Below are 22,863 nucleotides of genomic sequence, written 5' to 3' on the forward strand. Positions count from 1 at the left end.
ATGTTTTTGGTGTGACAAATGTAAAATCATGCATACAGTAAAGCTTATGAATTGTTAAGAAAGCAATTAACCTAAATGACACAATAGTCTTTTGCTCTCTACTAGTTGCATTCATGCTAAATTTCACAGATTGGAAGACTTTATTTGCATGTTTAAACATACTTAATAGAATTTCTGGGATAAAGTATGGAACGGTTACGAGACAGTTTGGGATTCAGATAAACCTGAGCTCTAATTCAGATCTGCCACTTACTAGTTGTGGCTTTGATTTAGTTCACTCTCACAGTTGGTTCACTCCCAATTAGTTTTAGGCATGCTCACAAACTGATCCTTTCAGTCCCAAACACATACCTTCCAGCTTTAAACAGCTTCTCCTGTTTATTCCAAAGTGCCATAAAGTATTGCCATATTTTTATATATGTCAAGACAGAGAACATAAACTCTCTACTCGACATTCTCATTACAGTAACATTTACTGTGAATTCTTGATATGGGCCAGGTATTATGCTGAGTGCATTATGTAGATTTATTTAAAATACAATCCCTATGAAATAGGTATTATTATTATTATTATTATTCCCTCTATTATATAAGTAAGTACCATGAAATAGTTAAGAGCACAGACTGAGGAATCAAATTACCTGTTTGAATCCTGGCTCCTCTTTACTAGCTGTGTAAACTTAAGCAAGTTAATTATTAACCTTTCTGTGCTTCAGTTTCCTTGATATAAAAATGGGGCAATAATGGTGACTATCTCATAGGTCTGCTATGACAAAGCATGTAGGACAATGCCCACCACAGAAGAATTCAACTCATGTTGTATTCTTTCCACTTAGGACAAAAGAACTGTACCAGATTCTCAATGCTGATGAATGAGCAGGCTCACAAATTATCAGTCTACCATTTTTATGAATGAATTAGGAAACAAAAAGAAAGTTGTAACAAACAAGTCAATTATATATAGACTATTATTTGCTATACTATTAACATTATTAAAATGAGCATTTATACACATATACTATACATGCCATTCATTCAGATAAAAAAGGTAGAAGGATGACTGGAAAATGTTAGAAGTTCAAAATAAATTTATTATCAGATGATTTCCTTATATCACTCCAATTTTTCACTAAGCCAGTGCCTGTGAGAATAACTTAGGAAGTGTATTTTAAAAACGTAGTTTCTGGGTTTTCTCCTGAGATTTTTAAGGGGCATATCATAAGTATGGCCCAGTTCCTGCATTTTTAACAGTATTTCATGTATCAAAAACACTTGTTATGAATTCTAACTCCTAATACATGAAACTCTGAATGAAAAACAGAATGTTCTTGTGAAAAGAACTCTTAAATCTGTTAACAATCTATTACAATATTTAGAGACATATACATGCTACAGGGAAAAATTCCTGACTTTCAGACACTATTCATAGGCTACAGTAATCCTTGTATTCAACACCCTATGAAAGGTCATCTACAACAAAGATTTTACTTGATAAAATGAAAAAAAAAGCTTTCTTCTGGCAAATAGAAAAACAAAACAAAACTACTAACCCTCACAGGGGAAAAGCAACCAGTATCTGTAAGAAAGTCTGACCAGTCCTCTGTTTGCAATTACAGTGTTCATCATGAATGAGTGAAGAGTCTCATGGAAAAGTAAAATAACAAACTCATAGTAATTATACATTCTAATTGTTATATACAGACTGCATTATGCCAAGAAAATAATATAAGTACCTGATTTTGGAATTGCAGGTCATTTCATTTTCAGGGTAATGAATATCCACTGCATCCTGAATGACTGTTCCATATTCATAGACTTTAATCTTCTTTGTAACCCCAGCAATTGCGAAATAGTCACAATCACGGTCAAATTCAATACTAAGGGAAAAGAATATACTTGGTCAGGAAGTCTGTTACAATGACTACATTTCAGAATTCTTTTTTTTTTTTTCTATTTCTAAAGTGATTCTGTCTACAAGCATGAGATCTACTTGAAATGTCCTCAAATTGTACTAGGCTCTATGTCCTAGTATATAATAAAGATTAAGTCATTATTAAGACATAACAAATTGTAAAGGGTGGAGAATTGTGCCTCACTACATAATTCTGCTAACAGATAGTTCTGCTTCTAGAAACTTGACATGTTTTTCAATTCAGCATTAGCAACGATATTATAACTCACCCAACTCTTGGAGCTAACAAGTTATACCATAAAAGTAGAGAAAGGTTTTAAAGGTTTAGTATATTAAATATACATCAAATGAGACTAACCAGTTAATCTTTTCATAAATTCTAGCCATTTCCCTTTTTACCATTCTGGGGATAAAAAATTTCATAATGTTATTTTAATAAATAAATTAGTATACAAGCTAACTGAAACAATTAAGGAAGGGCTGATGACAAAGGGATAAAATATACATAAAACTGAATCATTAAATTATCATTATGTTTCCTCAAATTACCAAATGATCTCTCTGATTTATAGACTGCCAATATAGATTCCTTATATTATTAACAAGCGAAAAGCTAAAATCTCCCCTTTTAGAGTTATTTAGGAAATTCACCCCTCCTACTGACTTTTATACAAATTTCAAAATAAGCTACTTCCAAGCAAAGCAGATTTTATTCACCTTTACAGAACTTAACGTGGAGCCTTAACAAAGTTGTTATATAACCAGCAAGAAATCTAAGTGACCTAAGAAATTAAGAGTGAAATGAATCATCATTGTTTCTCAATGAGTTAAGCATCTTTTCTAGAAGCTTAGCCATAAGAATTTCAACTGATCAACAATTAATTACATAATAATAGTTATTCACTATAACCACTCTATATATTAATTTACTTAATTCTCATAATGACCCTATAAGATTTTTAATCTACATTCTACACGAGGAAACAGTATTTCAGGTAAAGTAATTTGCCTAAAGTTAGCCAGCATGAAGTGTCTAAGGTGATACACTACCACTCTGCATATATTAAGCATTCATTAAATGCATACACATACCTACATGGCATACTGCAGTTTATGGATTACCTGTGATATACTTTTACAGAACAGTTAATGATTTAGTAAGAAGCTTGGTGAGCTAATAATGATGAATAAGGAAAATAAGTACACATAAAAAGTATTTCCCATAAAAACACATTGAGATGCTCCCTTTTCATTATAGCTTTATATCTTCCTTAATTTTATAAACATTTAAAGGAATTTCACTAAGTATAGCACAATTCAGCAAATGTTCCCTCTAATAAAACGTGACTATGTAACACTGCAATGGATTTGTCTGTACAACCTCAACTGAACTACTGTCTCCGCAACTGTTATCTGCCTTGTAGATTCTAATACTGTGTAACTACATCGATGGCAACTATTAATCTATCCCAACTCAACTTATACCCACAGTCTTATGCAACTGAAGGAGAAATAAATATGTGCCTGACAAAGGCCAGAACTGAAGTCCTATCCTTAAGAGGTATTCAGTATGGTGAGACTTCAAGGGAAAACTAGTTAGTTATATTATCCCTAAATACTTTCCTTCGACCTACAACAAAAATAGCTAACAAATTAACAACATTCCAATGTTCCACTGGTAAAAGTTAATATGCCATTTCTAAACTATTAGTTTGAATATCAAAGAAGTTTAAACAGTAACATTAATAATCTAAAGACATTGCAGGAAGAAAACTAATATATAAATAAAAATGCTGTCTGTCTGTCAAAAGAATTGGTTTGATGATATGTCAGTCCATTACCTCTTCTATTTCTACCATTATTCAAGACAGATTTTCCTTTTTTTTTTTTTTTACAACAAAGGTTATTATTTACCTACAATTACTAATTTCTAACTCATACTAAAAAGTAACTTTTTGTTTTGACTTCACTGCCATTATTTTCTCACATTCTGGTTATGTTTTGTTTTAATATATTGGAATATGAAGGATCTGTACAGTATCCTTTTTAAACATTCTGGGATACTGAAATTCTTTAAAAACAATAACATTTTTATAGAAATACTAACCCAAAGTATAAAGTATAAATTATTTCTAGTAAATTCTTATTAGAAGAGAAAGGAAGACAACTTTTTAAAAAATTACAAGTACTTCCACATTATGAAAACTCAGGATTTAAGGATAGTTAACCCTTGAACAATGTGGGGTTTAGGAGCACCAACCCCCACAGCTAAAAATCCATATAAAACTTTTGACTCCCCCCAAACTTAACTACTAACAGCCTACTGATGACCAGAAGCCTTACTGGTAACACATATTTATACGCTGTATGTGTTATACACTAGAGTCTTACAATAAAGCCAGAGGGAAAAAAATGTTTTTTTCAAATTGTTGCAAATCTCCAAAAAATTGTCCAATATACTTATTGAAAAACATCTGTGTATAAGTGGACCCCCACACAGTTCAAACCCCTTATTGTTTAACGGTCAAGTATACTTTTAAACACTGAATCATTTGTTCCCAGTTTTAAACATATCTGCTCCCAAACACAGATGTAATTAGTAATTAGACTCTAGAAACAGATCAAGGAATAACTTAAATGAACAATGTAGTTTTCAGGTACAAAGAGTTTTTCAGAGCTAATCCAAAATGGATTGCCTCTTATTTCATAATACAGTATTTTAGCTGCTTTAACTATGAAATCTGATAACACAAACAAAAATAATAATTCAACAGTAATTAGTTACACTGAGACAAAAATAAAACAAAAGGTAATTGAAACATACCTACTTGTGCAATTAAATTCAAGAGAGTTGTAAGAAGTCTTACTTGTTACACAAAATTTATTTCTGCTATCCACTATCACCAGCAGAAGTGGTTTATGAAAGTCTATTGAAATTATCAACTCAGTTTCTTAAAATTTTTTATTAAAACATATTTTGTTTGAAATATTAATGGTAACTTACGTTAAACATGGAAAAAAAACTGCATTTTTTTTCACCCTGGAATGCTTCAACTGTTTAAAAAAAGGATTAATTTAAATAGTTGTAAAAGAAACTGGCTATATTCTTTGTCGAAGGCCCATCAATCAATTGATTAAGTATCAAGGCAAAAGCCCACACACGACAGCTGATTAATTAATACATATCTCTAGTACAGTGTGGCACAAAGCAATGCAAAGATGTCACTATCCCAAGAAGGGAATTTGTTAGTCTGTCATGTCTTTTTGCAATTACAAAACAAGTATTAACAAACAAGGTGAATTAATATCCCTGAACACTGGAATCCAATTTATCAAGAGAAATGTAAAGTGAGTACAGTTGTTTAAGGTTTAATTCATTACCATGATAGTACACCTCAAGAGATGGAGGCTACTATAACTTGAAAAAAAACAGAACAGTTCAGAAATAGGCCATTTTAATGAAAAGAAATAGGTAGATCTTTAAAGATTACAAACACAGGTAAATAAGAATTGATGTTATTCAACTGACTTTCTTGCAATCAATCAATAATAATAGCTAAAACTTCACTCACTATGTGTCAAGACTGCTTTAAGTACTTTCATGAAATATATTTTAACCTTCAAATCTTCATTGTCTAGATAACAAAAGTGAGCTGTGTTGATGTTAAGTAATTTGCCCAAGGTTCATTAGATAATTCAAATGCCAGCAATCTGGTTCCAGAAACTATGCTCTCAATCACTATGCAAAATTTCCATCTTAAAGAAAACAAAAGAGATGGTTTTCGAAGAACACATAGAAAGGCAAAATAAACAACAGTAATAATATAGAATAATGCTATATACTCTAGTATACATGATAGTAGTAACATAATAATTCATCTTGAACAAGTTAAATACATGGTGATTAAAAACAGAGTACGACAGTCTCACAGGTTCATAATTAGTGGGAAAATTACATACAGTATAAGCAAATGCCAAATGATAAGGACAAAATATGATATAGAATTAAGGAGTTGATGATTACTGAGGTCTACTGGTAGACAATACATGAATACTCTCAGCCATCAAATATAACAGCATGCCTGTTATCTGTCAAACATTGATCTAGTTGATGGAAAACAAGGAAGTTAAAAAACCAAAACACAGTATTTGAGAATTTCACAGAAACACAAATTCAGCCTATGTTAATGCTAACCTGGGCTACTACAAAAACCTCCCTATCATGTCTGCTACTCCTCACTTTCCTCTTTTCTAACCCCTTTGAAGGACTGCTATTAGGGTGAATTTTCAAAACACTGGCTCTGTTCGCATAATTCTCCTGATTTTTACTACCATGTAAAAATTCAAACTCCAACTGTTACCAAAGATCCTTCACAATCTGTCTTGAATCTTTTCTTAAAGCTTTCTTTACTAAAAAATCTATGTATGTAGGCAATGGCTCAAAAGTGTACAGAGAAAAGCAAGTCTCTCTACTAATCTCACCAAATAAGCACTCAGATGTCTTCCCTAGAGGCAACCAATAATTTCAGTTTGTACATCCTACTAGGGTTACCCAATTCACAAATAAGCATGTATGCATGCATATTCTTTTTTAAAAATTAAACGCATGGGATGATATACACACTGATTTGCACCCCTGTCACACCCACACCTATAGGTATCTAAACAATCATTTAACTTTAGTACATATTAAGGCTATTAATTCCAACAGATGGCTATATCAAATTCCGACAGATGGATACATGAAAAATTATTTAACCAGTCTAATGAACATTTCCTCTCTAGTTCTCTACTAAACAATGCTAGCAATAAAATTAACAACCTTTTATGTTTGTCATTTTTCATGCAACATATCCTTAAATACACTTAGAATATATAGTGCTAGGTCAAAAATATATGCATTTTAATATAGTTAAATAAAGCTAAACCTCTCTCCATGTAGATAATGACATTAATAATCTAAATTTCTTCTCTAAATGTTCCATTTACCTTCTTAATCCAACTGAAACCCCACTCTTCCTCTGAAACCTTCTCACAACCCATGTTCAAGTGGTCCGCAGATGAAGTCAGTGTCCTCCTTGCTATATACACAGCTTCTTCCAGCCATGTGCCCTCCCTTCCTCAAAGCCTCCCAGCTCAAAATCTCTGGTAAATTCTATTATTCAGTACTGTTCCTTGTACTCCTTGTACCAACCCATGCGTTCTTGGAAATTTAACTTTCAGCTCATTATCACTCTTTCCAAATCTATTCTTGCCATAATTCTTAATTATTTCAACTATCCTATACATTATTATTCTAACACCCTATCAGGTTAGCAGTTTCTTGACTTTCTATTCTCCAAAGATCTTTCATTCTGCTCACGTCCTCTCCACACAATCACAATCCTATCCTACACTGTCATTACCAACAGGTTAACCTTTCAAAGTCTAAAGTTCACTTTTTGACATAGCACTTTCTGAGAAGCACTTCCAGTCTTGCCAGTTGACTTGCCGTCCAACAATCCTTCAAGACTTCAAGCCCATTGGAGACCTAAAAATTCATTGATCTTATTTCCACTCACTGTTCCTCTACCCTCTTCATATATTCACTTTCTTCTTCACTCATTATAAATTACATTCTCAATAATTAGGATTTCCTCACATACAATGCTGCACTCCTTCACAGTTTTTAATTCTCCTATTTCTTACACCTAACTTCCTCAGCAAAATCTCTGAATCCACACTACACTTAACACAGCTGAATATGGTTAGAGAAGACAATACTCAACCACATTCTTCAGTCTCATTTTAAATTCATGATTACTATCCTCAAGTGGGGCCTTAATACTATCTAGCTTCGTGGTAAATTTCCCTCATCCATATACTCTCCTATTTCTTAAAAGGTACATAATTTCTTCATTCTCAAATTTCCCATTTCCTTCTTCATAATCACTTGCAGCAGATTATTTTGCTCTTTAGTCTACTGAAAATAAAAAAAGAATAATAAGATAAATCCCAAAGGCTCCCACCACTTCCTCCACTGACCAGCAAATAGCCAATACTTTGGTATACCTTGCTGCCTCTTGTCATTCTGAACAATGGATCAGATCACATCTAACTTGTAACAGATCCCACCTTTCTTTGCCTACTCAAGGACTGGGTCCTCACACACTCTCCTCTCTCCTGTATCATTGACTTTTCCATTCTCCTAGACCTTCCCCGTAGCCTTTCAATGTTTTCTTCAATAAGACATTAAAAAAAAACAAAAGATTGTTTATAATCCTAATTCTGTTTTAGCTACCACCCTTTTTCTTTCCTTTCTGATAGCAGAACTTAGGGGAAAAAAAGGTTGTCCACATGCACTGACTCTTAATTCCTCTCCTCCCATTTTCTTTAACACACTGGAATCAAGCTTTCACCTCTACCACTGAAAATAATTTATCAAGCTCAATAATGATCTTTAAGTTGCTAAATCTAATAGTCAACTCCAATTCTTATCTTACTTGAGCATCAACAGCTGACTTAGATGATCACTCCCTCCCCATCAGTGGACTTGCTTTTCTTCAACCACACTGGCAGCTCCATCACCGTACATGGTGTTCACTCCTCCTCCTGTCTCCATTTTCATATTCAAGTATCCCAGAGGAAAGTCCTGCAGCTCCTCTCTTTCTTATCTGCATGGACTTCTTTATAAATCTCAACTACTCTTGTGCCTTTACATCTATACACTAATGACTATCAAATGGTTATTCTGCATACTAGTCCTTTATCTACACTACTGTCTCATGCCTACTTGGCAGCTCCAATTTGAATCGAACAGGCATCTTAATCTGTCGTAAACTGAGTTTCTGAATTCCCCACCAAACCTTCCTCATCTTATTAACTAATCCATCTCTTTTATTAACTTTAACAGCAAATCATTTAGCCCAACCTTCAAAACCTAAAAGAATCTAAGCACTCCTCACTACCTAACTGCCACCATTCTCAATACCTTACCATTATCTCAGGTCTGTATTATTATAATAGATTCCTTACTGAGTCTCCACTTCCCATACTTAAGCCTTATAGTCTGTTTTCATACAAATCAAATCATAATTACTTTGGTCTAAAATCCTTTAATGACTTCTTACCTAACCCCATGAAGAAAGGTGATTACAAAACAGTGTATATGATCTGCCCTGCTTTCCCTTGCTCCAGTTACAATAGCCACATGGTAAACCTAGGAAATTCCAAACCTTTCCCCACCTCATGACCACTACACCTGATAGTCCCTGAACCTGGCATTGTTCTCCAAATATATGCATGATGTACTTCATTTCCCTCAGCTTTGACTCAGATGTTAGCTTCTCACTAGGGCCATTTATCTAATGTTTCAAACTGTAGCTTTCCAATCTTTCCAATCCTCTTTTTCCCTACGTTATCTCCCTCTGCTTAATTTTTTTCTATAGGATTTTAAAAACTTATATCCTGTTTCTAGTACTTATGGCCAGTTTCATTTTATTCCATTTAAATATTCATTACATTTGGAATCTATTTTAAAATATGACAAGAGGTGTGAATTTATAATTGACCCTTGAACAATATGGGTTTGAACGGCATGGGCCCTTATCCCTGGATATTTTTCAATAAATATACTGGAAATTTTTTTGGAGATGTATGATGATTTGAAAACACATTTTTTTCCTCTAGTTTATTTTAACAATACAGTATGTAATATATGTAAGATACAAAATATGTGTTAATCAACTATTCATGTCAGTTAGACTTCCTGTAAACAGTAGGCTACTAGTAATTAAGTCTTTGGGGAGTTTCTCTGATTTTTGACTGCACAGGGATGGGTGCCTCTAAACCCTGCCATTGTTCTAGGCCAACTGTAAATTTCTCCAGGTCATTACCTAATTGTCCCATTTATTAAATAATCTCTTTTTCCCCATTTTTTAGAAATAAAATTTATATGAAATATACTAAATTCTTCCAAGAATCTGGACTATCGACACTGTTTGTATACTTGTACCATAATTTTAATTACTGATTCATCATAATATGTTGTGTATCTTGTAGAAACTTGTACTCTTCCATTAATCGTTTTCTTCAGAGTTTTTCTAGGTATTTTGCAACTATATTTTAAGTTTAGCACCAGCTTATTTCCAAAAGCAAGAAAAACATATTCAGTTTGGTATCTTCATTGCAATCATGTTAAATTTACATATTAACTAAGGGAAAATTTTTATTTTCACGATGCATGTCTTTCCATCTAGGTATATGTTGTGTCTTTAATTAGTTCAAATTTTCTTTGTTTCCTCAGCAGTATTTTAAGATTTTCTTCTTTAAGATCACCCACATTTCCAGTTAGGTTTATTATTTCCCATTTTAAAAATTTCTTCTTTCTCCCATTGTAATTAACCTGTGTGGATTTTTTTGTTCTTCTAGGATCAGCTCGTATCATTTATATTTTCTAAAAAAATAATCTCCATCTAAAATCCCAAGTATACTTACAATCAGAGCATAGTTTATTTTTTTCTTCCAATGTACCTGTAGTTATTTCCCAGTTTCACTTCCTATTTTATGTACTCAGCATTTAGCCTAGCTATACCTATTTAGGTTGCCTTAACAATTTGCATCTTCTGTTTGTTAAGAAGCTCACTGAACCGTTGTTTTTTTATAATTCATTCATTTTTTTCCACCTGAGCCCCACTGACCTCACCCTATTATAGGCCACAGGTCATCATCATGTACTGCCAGGACAATTTCAGTCATCACCTATGTAAGAGCTCTATATTTCTCATCTTGCTTCCCTCAAATCTATTCTCCATACTGCACCCAGTAGACACTTTTACTATACTTGCAATATTTTCTTCTACACCTTGGCTAATCTGTACATCACTCTTATTTATAAGAACTTACAGTATGTGGTATAAATAGGTACAATTAAAAAAATTAAGACAAATATTCTAGACAAATACAGGTGAACATATAACTGATCTCAAGATTGTAGAAAGATTTTCTAGGTAAAAAAGTGAGCTTAGTTTTAAAAAGTCATAAGAGCATATAGCAACTGCCTCCTGATGAAGTCTATTCCACTTCTGCACATTTGCTAACTATGCAGACCTTCCTTATGTTAACCTTAAAACACGGCTTGCAGCCATTAATCTTACTTTCATCACTTGGATACTGAACAGAACCATTCTAATTCCTCATCTACTCTAATTATTAGAAGAGAGTCATTAGGTAAACAAACTACTCTTTGCCAGGTAAATAATTTTGTCCCGAATAAAAGACAACATCCTAATTCTAAACCTTTGTTGCAGACAACTATTTTATGTTCTGATTAGTGACAAACTTTTTATTAGTCTACTAAAATCTCAGTGCTACCAAAATTAACAATTTCTTTGTGGCAATAAGTGTAAAATGATTTGAGTTTATAGTTTCATTCTGTCCTACTGACAAGCCTCAGCCTAAGCAAGGGCAAAGGAAAATAAACCATTAAAAACATGAGGAATTACGATGCGAACAGGACAATTTTAGGGTAGAGGCTATGAGGGACAGAAAGGATGTAGCAACTTCTAAAGCTTAAGCTTCAACTATTTGTTTTTCAGTTTTAATTCATATCTTAAACTGTCATAGAAACAGGAAACTCATCAACACTTGCTGACTATCTTGGACTTCTTCAAGTTGTTAACATTAATTTATTTTTCTATCATGTGTCATTGTGATTTATAAAGTTCTTTTTTAGCCTAGGGATACTTTCCTCAAAGGAATACTTATCAGCTCACGTATACATAGAATCAGGTTAAGGTGGACAACAGATAGAGAGCCCTACTTACTCAACACCTTCCCAGAGCAGGCAAAATAGTTTCTTTCCCATTCATTCAATAAACATTTATTACCAAGCACTTAGCACATGCCAGACATGGGGATGCAGAAGGAAAGGACTTATTATGTCATGTAAAATACTTACAATGGCATCTAAAAAAAGTACTCAAACAAAACTAATGTGGTGATCCAACAGCAATGAATGCCACAATATACTGCCATTTTCTTTACATGAATTTATTAATGCCTGATGTAATTCTATTACAAAAATTTGAGAAAACATGAGCAAAAATGTTAATCTCAAACTACAGATGGAGTGTGTAACAATTTTAACCACAACATCTAGGTATGTATCAACCAAGAACTCAAAAACAGCTATTGTTACTGAATATCAATAAGTTTAAGCAATACAGTTTCAAACCATTCCTCCTCTCTGGTGGCCACTGAATACCTAATTTTAGAAAAATGAAAAATGTGACAGTATTACTATGTGTAAGAGAATTCTCTATCCTTTACAGTACTTGCCATTGTTCACCTAGGCCTATCTGGTATTCATAAGGGCGAACTTCACTGTAAGTCATTAATTTCCATAAGCCCTCATTTCTATACCTTGTCTAATAGTTGAGATGATATCAAAGTAAACAAATGCTGCCACCTTGTGGACTTTAGAGTATGTTATTCAATAACCCAAAATGATCCATAAGCAAAGAAAAAAAATTTTTAAAGCAAAAGTCTCTGGTTCAACTTTATCTCTAAGATTTTCACTGCAACAGTGCAATTTTACAGTAAGGATAATTTCTTCTACAATGTAATAAAATAATGCACCAAATTCAACATCTGTCATCTCTAACATGTTTTTATCCCCAAATAAATTTACTATTTTGAGAGGAATTAAGACTTTAAAATGAATTCATTATCAATGATATGTATGAATGTGAGAAACTAGAAAAAGCAAAAAATTACCAGGGCTGTGAAAGCTCAAAATCCTTTGGATTCTCTGGACACTATTTTCCTACTGGTCTTCATTTGTCCTGCCTAATCAACTTTGAAAATTGGAAAGTTTTCTTTCAGAAATGTTAGTTTAATGTAAACAAGAGAAAGGAATGGATACAAGATGATACCATTTTTTAATTTAATTGAAATATTTCAATATAACTAACCTCACTTGCAGTAAGTAGTATTCCCAAACTTCAATCTTGCTTAAGTCTTCCTAAGACAGTAAATTGCTGCTTTAGAATGCACCAGGCTCTGACATAATGTCTTTGTATGATCAAAGTTTATTAGCATTAAAAAAAAAACAGAATTACAGTGAATCAAGATAAAATGGACTTCAGGAATGATGAAAAAAGAATGGTTCTTACTCTTTTGTGAATACCTACAGAGTATAACCAAACCTACATTTTCTAACTGGAAATGCTGCTTCTGTAATATGAAGGAAATTTTTCTTTTGCTCTTAGTTTTTTGCTCCATTTTTAATGGAGAAAAAAAATACAATACAGGATGAGTCCACAATGCACAGGGACAGTAACTGATATAACAAGGGTTCAGATTTGCATTACATTTTAGTTAAGTAGAGCCATATAATTATAGGCAAATATATGCATATTAGGTCAATATTATAAATAAACTCCCAGTTATTTTTGCTATTTCACATTCAAGCTATGTTTCTGAAGGCTTTACAAAAACATGTATTATATATTCTTACATTAGGTAAGAATTTAATGGTGTTATAGGGACTCTAAGCTAAATTGTTTCAAAAACTTTTCTTGTATTTCTTGTATAAATGCACTAAAATAAGACAAAGAGGTCTCCTGAATCTAAGCATCATCTCTGGTCTATTTATGGTTGTAACTCTTAGCTTAGCTTAGCCCACACTAGTTGGTCAACGAATTGTTAAATAAAGTAACTACCCACTTAATTAGTTAAATGAACCCACAATCTACTACATTCTTAAATTTTTAACCACTCCAGTGTGTGATAAGGAAAACTTACATTGCCAACATACAGATAAATAAATGTATCATTTTTGTCTTACTCATTCCTGAGTTATACATCCAGCTAGAACACAATAAGAGGTTTCCTGAAATGGTCTCTTTAGCCAGTGACTTAAATGTCAAGATCAATATTCATATACATTAATAAAAATCTTACTCATACAAAAAAGCATACATAATTTTAGCAATATTTGACAAGTTTAAACTTGACAAATTCCTGATCTTCATGAAAAAATCTCTTTAAAGTTTCTTCATTCTATCTAGGAAATGTTAAATAGACTAGCAATTTGCTGATAACTACCAATCATTGCTAATTGTGTTGGATATGACACAGTGCTATGGTTTTATAATGTCCACATTTTAAGACACAGAGATCCTTAAGAATGTAGGGGTGAAATGAGATAGTACCTTGGATTTGCTTCAAATTACTTAAGCAAAGAAAAGTAAGAATACAAAGTATAAATGAAGCAAGTATAGCAAAATCTGGATCACTGCTGGATCTGGGAGATGGCTGTATGAGGGATTATTCTTCCATTCCTTGCATTTTTATGTATATTAAACATTTTTATTAAAAATCTTTAAAAAATGGTCAAGATGATGAAGATAAAAATAATATAAATTAATAACAGAAAGCTAACTAGAAAGCCCTAATACTTGAAAACTAGTAAGATATGTCTTAATAACCCATCAATAAAAAACAAAAATATTGAAAGTAAAAAGTTTTTGAATGAAGATGAAAAAAATATCTTTTATACAAAAACAGTCAACAATCTGAAAAGAAAATTATGAAAACAATTCCATTTATAGTAGCATCAAATATTTAGAATTAATCAAGGAAGTTAAAGACTTATACAATAAAACTACAAAACAATGCTTAAAGAAATTTAAGAAGATATAAACAAATGGAAACACAACTCATGTTGATAGACTGTAAGATTGAATATTTTTACAATGTCAATATTACCCAAAGCATTCTACAGATTCAATTCAATCCCTATCTAAATCCCAGTGACCTTTTTTTTACAGAAATAGAAAAACCCATCTAAAATTCACATGGGATTTCAAGGGACCCAAAAAAGCCAAACAATCTTAAAAGGAGAATAGAACTAGAGGACTCAGACTTCCTGACTTCAAAACTTAACTACAAAGCCACAGTAATCAAAATAATGTGGTAGTGACATAAAAACAGACATACAGCCCAAAAGAACAAAGAGAAAACCCTGAAATAAACCCTTGCGTATATGGTCAAATGATTTCTGATAAAGAGTGTCAAGAGCATTCAAAGGGAAAAGTACAGTTTTTTCAGAATGGTGCTGGGAAAACTGGATACAAAAGGATAAAGTCAAACTCTTCCATAAAATCACACACAAAGTTAATTCAAAATGGATCTAAAGCCTAAAACAATAACTCTTTTTCATAACTTCAGAATTGGCAATGATTTCTTGGATATGACACCCAAAGCACAGGCAACAAAAGAGAAAGAGAAATTATATTTCACCAAAATTTAAAAATTGTGTGAATCAACAGACAATACCAACAAAGTACAACGACAACCCAGAGAAAGTATTTACAAATCTGGTAAGGGATTAATATCCAGAATATTTAGAGAACTCCTGAAATGCAACAACAAAAACAACACAAAATTCAAAACTGGGCAAAGGATTTTTAGACATTCTCCAAAAAGGATACACAAATGACCAATAAGCACATGAGAAGATGCTTAAGATCACTAATCATTAAGGAAATGCAACACAAATCTAAGAGACATATATACCACCTCATATTCACTAAGATGGCTATTATCAAGAAAACAGAAAATAGTAAGTGCTAGCAAGTATGTGGTGAACCCTTGTGCACTGCTAGTAGAAATGTAAAAGTATAGCTACTATGGAAAATAGTACCTTAGTTCCACAAAATATTAAAAATAGAATTACCATATGATCCATCAATTCTGTTTCTGGGTACATACCCAAAATAATTGAAAGCAAAGTCTCGAAAAAATATTTTTACACCCACATTCATAGCAGCACTATTCACAATAGCTAACATGCAGAAGCAACCTAAATGTCCATCAATGTACAAATAGATTAAGCAAAATGTGGTATATCCACACAATGGAATGTTATTCAGCCTTAAAAAGGAAGAAAATTCTGACATACACTACAACATGCATGAACACTGACAATATTATGCTAAGTGAAATAAGTCAGTCACAGAAAGACAAATATGGTATGATTCCATTTATAGGAGATCCTTATAGTCAAACTTACAGAAAAAGAAAGAGAATAGTGGTTGCCAGAAATGGTGGGGAGAGAAGAATGAGGAGTTATTGTTAATGGGTACTGAATTTCAGTTTTATGACATATCAAGTATTAAGATGGATGGTGATGACAGCTGCACAATATTATGAATGTATTTAATATCACTGAACAATGCACTTAACGTGTTAATTTTTATATTAGGCGTATTTTGCCACAATAAAAATATAATTTGGGAAAAGATACCACAACAAAATCTGTCTATGCAGTTAATGCAGTGCTTGAAGAGCAATTTATAATACAAATTATCTATATTGGAAAAGAAGAAAGCTTTCTACTTAATCACTTTAGTTTCTACCTTATGAAACAAAAAAGATAAGAGCAAATTAAACCTAAGGAAAGCAGAAGAAAAGAAATATTAAAGAGCAGAAATCAATGAAACAGAGAACAGACAAATATACAATATTGATAAATTAAGAGCTGACTCCTTGGGAAAATAAAATTGATGAACTTGTAAGACAGACTATTAAGAAACAAAATAAAGGGAAACAAATTTCTAGTATCAGGGATGAGAAAGGGAACATCATCACAAAATCAAAAGATATTAAAAAAGGATAGTAAAGGAATATTATGAACACTCATATACCAATAAACTTAACAAGCCTGATGAAATGAACAAATTCCTTGAGGACACAAACTAAAAATAATGCTCAACCAAAAAGAAATGGATGACCTGATTAGCCCTATATCTCTTAAAAATTTAATGTGTTTAAAAATCTTCCCTCAAAGAAAACTCAAGGCAAAGGTGGCTTCACTGGAGAATTCCAAAGCACGTAAGGAAGAAATAACACCCATTCTTTAAAAACTCTTCTAGAAAACTTAAGAGGAAGAAGCACTTAAAACGACAGCATACCCTGTCATCAAAACCAGACAAAGACATTACAAGATAACAAACTGGAACCCTATGAGGTGGATGCTATTAATTATTCCATTTTAGAGATGAAGAAATTGAGAACTAAGGAGATTCAGAAACTTGCCTGAGAAGACAGAACTAAACATTGGCAGGCATCCTGACTTCAGAATACAGGCTCCTAACGGTAACAAATTCCTCTTCTAAAATTCAATTCTAGATACCTTGCAAAAGAAAACAGTAGAATAATTCCCAATACTTACCTAGAGACTATGCTGGAACCATTATAGAGATCGCTAGCATATGACAATGTAGCCAAAGGTCGTACTGAATTATACCGAGTAAACTTGGACAAGCATTCCTGAAATTCATCCAACTGACTTGCAGTTCGACTGTCATCTACATGAAGAAAACAAACGAATAAAATTGTAAATCAGAGAGCAACATCCACAGATTAAAAATTATATTCTAAGTACAAACCAAAATTCTTAGAAAGTATTTAGAGACTAGTATGCACAAGATAATTAACTGATCTTAAGCTTTAATAAAATTTTCTTACTGATTCTTTGAAAGATACTGCCTCTTTCAACACCAATAAGAAAATACTATTCATTCTTTTTTTTGAGCAGTACTTTCTTAGAAAAACAAAAAAAGTATGTCTCATCAAAAGAAGTGAAATCATTCACTAAAATAAAAATCCTTTATCAATGGAGAAAGTGATGGTGGAGAGAGGGGAATATAAACTGGACAGCATATTTGTTAGTTTGAAGGAGTATGTTCGTAGGCATATGTCTTCATGTCCTTTTTAATGTACTGTCAAAATACAATGTATAAGAACATAATTTACAGAAAAAGTAACTGGTTCTTAAGTAAAAAGTGAAATATTTGTTCACATAATACTTTGAAGTGCTTCAAATCCAATTATGGGAAGAAATATAAAAAACTGTAATGTTTAAATTATTCTCAGAAACAACTTAAAGTAGTTTCATTCAAATGTCTTGGTGGAATATATAAAACAACAATTCCATCCACTAGGACACTATACAAATACTCTGAGTTAAGTACAGTTCAGTAAACTATTAATAACTAAATAATGTGTCACTTAAATCACAAAACCAGCTTATGAAGAACCTAAGAATACAATTATAAGAATATAAGTAATCTATTTTCCAATCTAGAAATAGGCCTACAGTGGCATGTATAATGTGTGGGGGTGCATAGGGAGGGCTGTGCAACACAGAGAAGACAAGTAGTGAGCCTACAGCATCTTACTACGCTGATGGACAGTGACTGTAATGGGGTTTGTGGGGGGGACTTGGTGAAGGGGGGGAAGTCTAGTAAACATAATGTTCTTCATGTAATTGTAGATTAACGATAACAAAATGAATGAATGAATAAAAGAAATAGGCCTACAGTGAAAGTATCAATAAAAAAACATTGTCTTTCAAAACTGTTTAAATTTTGGACTTGTATTTTCCTTCACAAAGAAAGAAATAAAACACACAATTACTTTGGGCAAATTCCTAAGATTTGAAATAAGCCTATTACAGTACTGTGTTTTCATACCTTCTTTCTTATTCTTAGTTAATACACATACATGCTCACAACTTGAACTTTAATGTAAACGTTCATGATTTCCCTTCTTAAATATCCTCTGAGATTGATAGTTGGCATAATGAAATTAAAATGTAAGAATCATTAAGTCAAAAAGAGTTACTACACTATTAACACCCACTCATTAACATCTACTTTCAACAAAAGTTATACATAGAAAACACTAAAATTGTTATTTCCATATCTCAAAGTACAGGAATTAGATTTCACTGAACTGGTTAAAAAAAGGTAGGATTTTGTTTGCTTGGTTGGTTCAAGATCAATATATATACATATCTGCTAAATACACCACCTTTCCTAATTACAGATTTGTTTGTAAAAGTATGTATAATGCTGTATAATTTACCTTCTCTTTCAGTTACAATTAAGAGTGCAAGACATTACTTTTCATCTCTCATCTTCATAGTTGAAAATAAATGTTAGGGATGGAGGGAGTAGACTCTCATTTGAAAATATTCAAAAGGACAATCAAACTCTTAGGTACTCCATTACACATAAGTTAAAATTACCTAGTCACAGTCAAGGACACTAGGAGAAACTTCATATTTAGCATTATTGATAGGGGAATCAATGTACAAATTGGTAAGATGACTTATCAAAAACAAGTTAATATAAGTTAGTGTTTAAATCTTCAAAATGTAAAATATGAGGGAGAGAAGCCTAGTTTCCTTAAGTAGTTGTTTTTCTTTATAATAATTATTAAACTTCATGTGAACAATTATCTTCAAGATAACCTAGTATCTCCAGATAAATAAATCCTTAGTATACCATGTAGCATATAGTGTAGTAATTCTTTTGACTTAATGATTCTTATATTTTAATTGGTAACTTGAAATTCCTAAAAACTGAGGACATGTTTTAAGTACAACATAGCCATGCCCACAAAAATAAAAATGTAACCTTTCTCCTGGCTTTAATGTATTATTTTACCTTCCTGTAAAGCTACATCCCCAAAATAAATTAGTTTGTGACTACTTTTACCATCTCTCAGTATGCCTATGCCGCTAGCTTCTTAAAAATTATCAATAACAATAGTCTATCCCAATCCCCCATTTTTATTATCTGCCTGTGATTTTATTTCAACATTATACTGACAAATAACATTTGAAAGCGCTAACATGAACTTTCTGCTAGTCAGAATGTAGGCCTCCAACCACTTGTAATTTACCAGCTTCCTACTGTAGTTTACAGACTATTACTGAGGCTCAATTCCCAGGCAATAAAAAAAAAGCTATCCATCTATAAAAAAACTGTTAATTGTTCATTTCAAACACACTTATAAGCAAAGCCTGGATGCTTACCAGTCCTCATAGGAAAAATATTATGTAAATTTTACATATTATATTTTCATCCATCACCAATTTCTAGATCAATCTGTCCAAAGGTTCTGATTATAATACAAATATACCTATTCAAGAGAAAACCACGACCAAATTTTTAACAACTAATAAAGTATCACACATTTATTTCTTGGTGATCCTCATTTTGAGCAGGTATACTACTAATGATATCAAATTAACTGAGCACCCAACTTATACCAAGCACTGAATTTTATATGCATCACCTATAAATCTTAAAAAAAAAAACACAAAAAAACCCTGTAGGTTTGGTATTAATGTCCCACTGCATTCGTGGGCAAAAAAGCTGAGAAAGGCTAAAGATCAGAGCTAACAAAAAGAGGCAAACTATATCACTTCCCTACAGCAATAAAAATAACCTATAGTATCAGGTCCATGTCTCTGCCTAAGTTATTCCTCACTTTGAACATGTTTCTAATTCCTTTTTTTAGTTAATTTATGCTAACTTGACTAAATATAACTCTTTGAAATTCCTACAGTGATCATTCCTACATTTCCCCATTTTCAACTTAGCCTGGCCTTTCTACTCCCAGCTATTAGTGGATATTCTTCTCTATTCCCATAGCACCCTTTGCATATTTACGTAGAATATAGTATTACATAGAATTATTTACCAGGTGCTTTCCCCACTAGATTTACAATATTCCTTGACAATAAGAATTGTTTTTTTCATCTTTTTATTCTTAGCACAGAGGACAGTGCTTAGAACTCAATGTTGATAGGAGACAACTAAATGGAACTTATTTTTGCAAGCTACCTATCTGTGACTAATTTTTTTTTACTTTATTTACATAGCTCACTATATAAAAATCAAAAATTCACTAACAGAGAAAGAGAACAAATATAGCTATGGGAAACTAAAGTTCTCCAAAATCTCTAGGAATGTCCAGAAGGCTTGGGTGGATTATGTAAAAAAATATGTATTTAGCTTTATAAATAGGACTTTCCCTAAACCCAGCATAAGAAGCTAGATGGATTTGAAATATGAATTGTAGATATTTTAAAAAGAAGTCCCAGATACATACCTGAGATACGAGACATCCTTGTAGAAAAGTAACATTGCTCTAAGTCTTCAAAATGAGCAGTGAGTCGTTTTCGTCTTGATGCTAATGTGCTGTTATACCAAGGCTGTTTCTTTGTCTATGGTGGTGATAACAAGAAAAGACACTTGTGAATCAATAAACCATATTCTTCTTCTGCACAGAATACTCAAATGCCTCAAAAGTTCATCACATTAAGCTAATCACAAATGGTTAAAACCCTGCATTTTTTAGACCATATTTTCCAATTTTACAAGAATAAAATAAGAAGCTTCTTTCACTCTCCAAATTAAATGAGGAATCCACATAACTGCCACTCTAAATTTCAGAATTTTGAGATTTTTAATATGCAGAAATTGTTAGAAAACAATTATCAAAAGAAAACTGTTTCATCATGCCTATATTGCAGCCCTGTACCCTTTGAATAATGGGAAGAGCGCTTAATTGTGCATAATATATATATATATAAATACTGATTATTAGATTAACAGGTGGTAATATGTATGCACCAAATAGTTTGACATATACATTAGATCAGGATAACTAAATCAGATGTATACCAACAAAGACAACGAACCTGAACTGTACTAGCATATAAATACTATAAAAAACAGAAGTCAATGATACTAAATATATAATCTACACCATATTAACTGAAAGGGTAAGACAATTCTTCCACAGATGGGTATTACCTATTATGCTTGAGGCACATAAAGAGATAAAGAGCTAAGACATGTAATGCAATATTGAGATGACACAAGTTCACCAATAAGTATACTACAACTGCAAATGTATTTATTAAGTAAGAAATATGAAGGTACTACTGTAAGTGAAACACTCTAAAGCAAACTCTTCTAAAACTAGATGGTGGGTATTAATATTTTAATGCAGTACTTGGATCACAAGAAACTAAGACAATTACCAAGATAAAACAGATAACCAAACAGGAAGCTGAATTCAGAGAGATGATGATAAGCCAAATACAATAGTGCAGAAGAGGAAGAGGACAATACTTATTTGGGAACAAATACCTGCAAAAGAACACATACAAGATTTGGAGACTAAAAAGAGAATTTGCAAACTGAAGATAAGTCTGAAGGAATTACCCAGAATGAAGGATAAAAGTCAAAACAATAGAATACTTAGAAGATAGGAGACATCAAAGTCAAAATAATAAAAGCTTAAAATATGGGCATGCAGAGACCCAGAGTAACAGACTGAAGAAGAAATATTTGAAGAGTTGTTGTTGACAATTTTCCAGAATTGAAAACAAACATAAATACACACAAAAAATTATTTATATGAAGTAGAATGATTTTTTAAAAAATCCACAATTAGACAAAATAAGGTGAAACTGTGTTTATGTCCAAAACCAAAATGATTTTAAAATTAGGCAGATAACGTACCTAACAGAAACAACAAGTAGACAGGTAAAATACTTCTCAACAGCAATAGAAAAAGCTAGACCATAGTGAACCTTGATTAACTTCAAAAAAGTTAAAAGAAAATAACCCAAAGTTCAAGTCCAACCAAACTATCTTGAGCAAAATATTTCTTAATGTGAATGAAAACAAAGATTAGTACAAAGAACCAATTTCTAAAAAAATTTCTGCAATTATGTGCTTGAAAAGTTCAGTAACACAAACTGGAAGGTCTGAAACACAAAAATGAAAAAGAAGCAAGGAAACTAGTAACCAATTACTAGTGATTTAAAAATATTGTTTGTATACATTAGTGATGATAACTAGTTTATAGGGTTAAGGATAAGACAGAATAAAACAGACCAAATAACAGCATATAAGGCCAAGGAGAATCAAGAGGGCTTTCTGGAGTCCTTATGTTGTTCAGGAAGATAATTAAGATACTAATTAAGTTTAAACTTTGCTGAGGTGTTAATTGTGAATAAATTTCAAGGATAACAACTGAAAAGATAGTAAAAGAATAAGTAACACCTAAAACAGTAGAGGGATGGGAGAAAGGGGTAA

At 32.2% G+C, this 22,863-nt stretch overlaps 1 protein-coding gene across 6 annotated transcripts in view; it reads right to left on the bottom strand.

Moving 5' to 3' along the window:
- Nucleotides 1-22,863, bottom strand: part of COP1 (COP1 E3 ubiquitin ligase) — a 214,678-nt gene that overhangs the window by 102,686 nt on the left and 89,129 nt on the right. For all 6 annotated transcript variants that reach the window (XM_036918080.2, XM_036918082.2, XM_036918084.2 and 3 more), the window contains 3 exons: nucleotides 20,864-20,978; nucleotides 17,130-17,265; nucleotides 1,734-1,877 (listed from right to left, as the gene is read on the bottom strand). In XM_036918080.2, coding sequence (XP_036773975.1) covers nucleotides 1,734-1,877; nucleotides 17,130-17,265; nucleotides 20,864-20,978 — 395 coding nt within the window. The remainder of the gene's footprint in view (nucleotides 1-1,733; nucleotides 1,878-17,129; nucleotides 17,266-20,863; nucleotides 20,979-22,863) is intronic.

This window comes from Manis pentadactyla, chromosome 9 (assembly GCF_030020395.1).
Source record: "Manis pentadactyla isolate mManPen7 chromosome 9, mManPen7.hap1, whole genome shotgun sequence".
In the NCBI taxonomy this organism is placed as follows: domain Eukaryota; kingdom Metazoa; phylum Chordata; class Mammalia; order Pholidota; family Manidae; genus Manis; species Manis pentadactyla.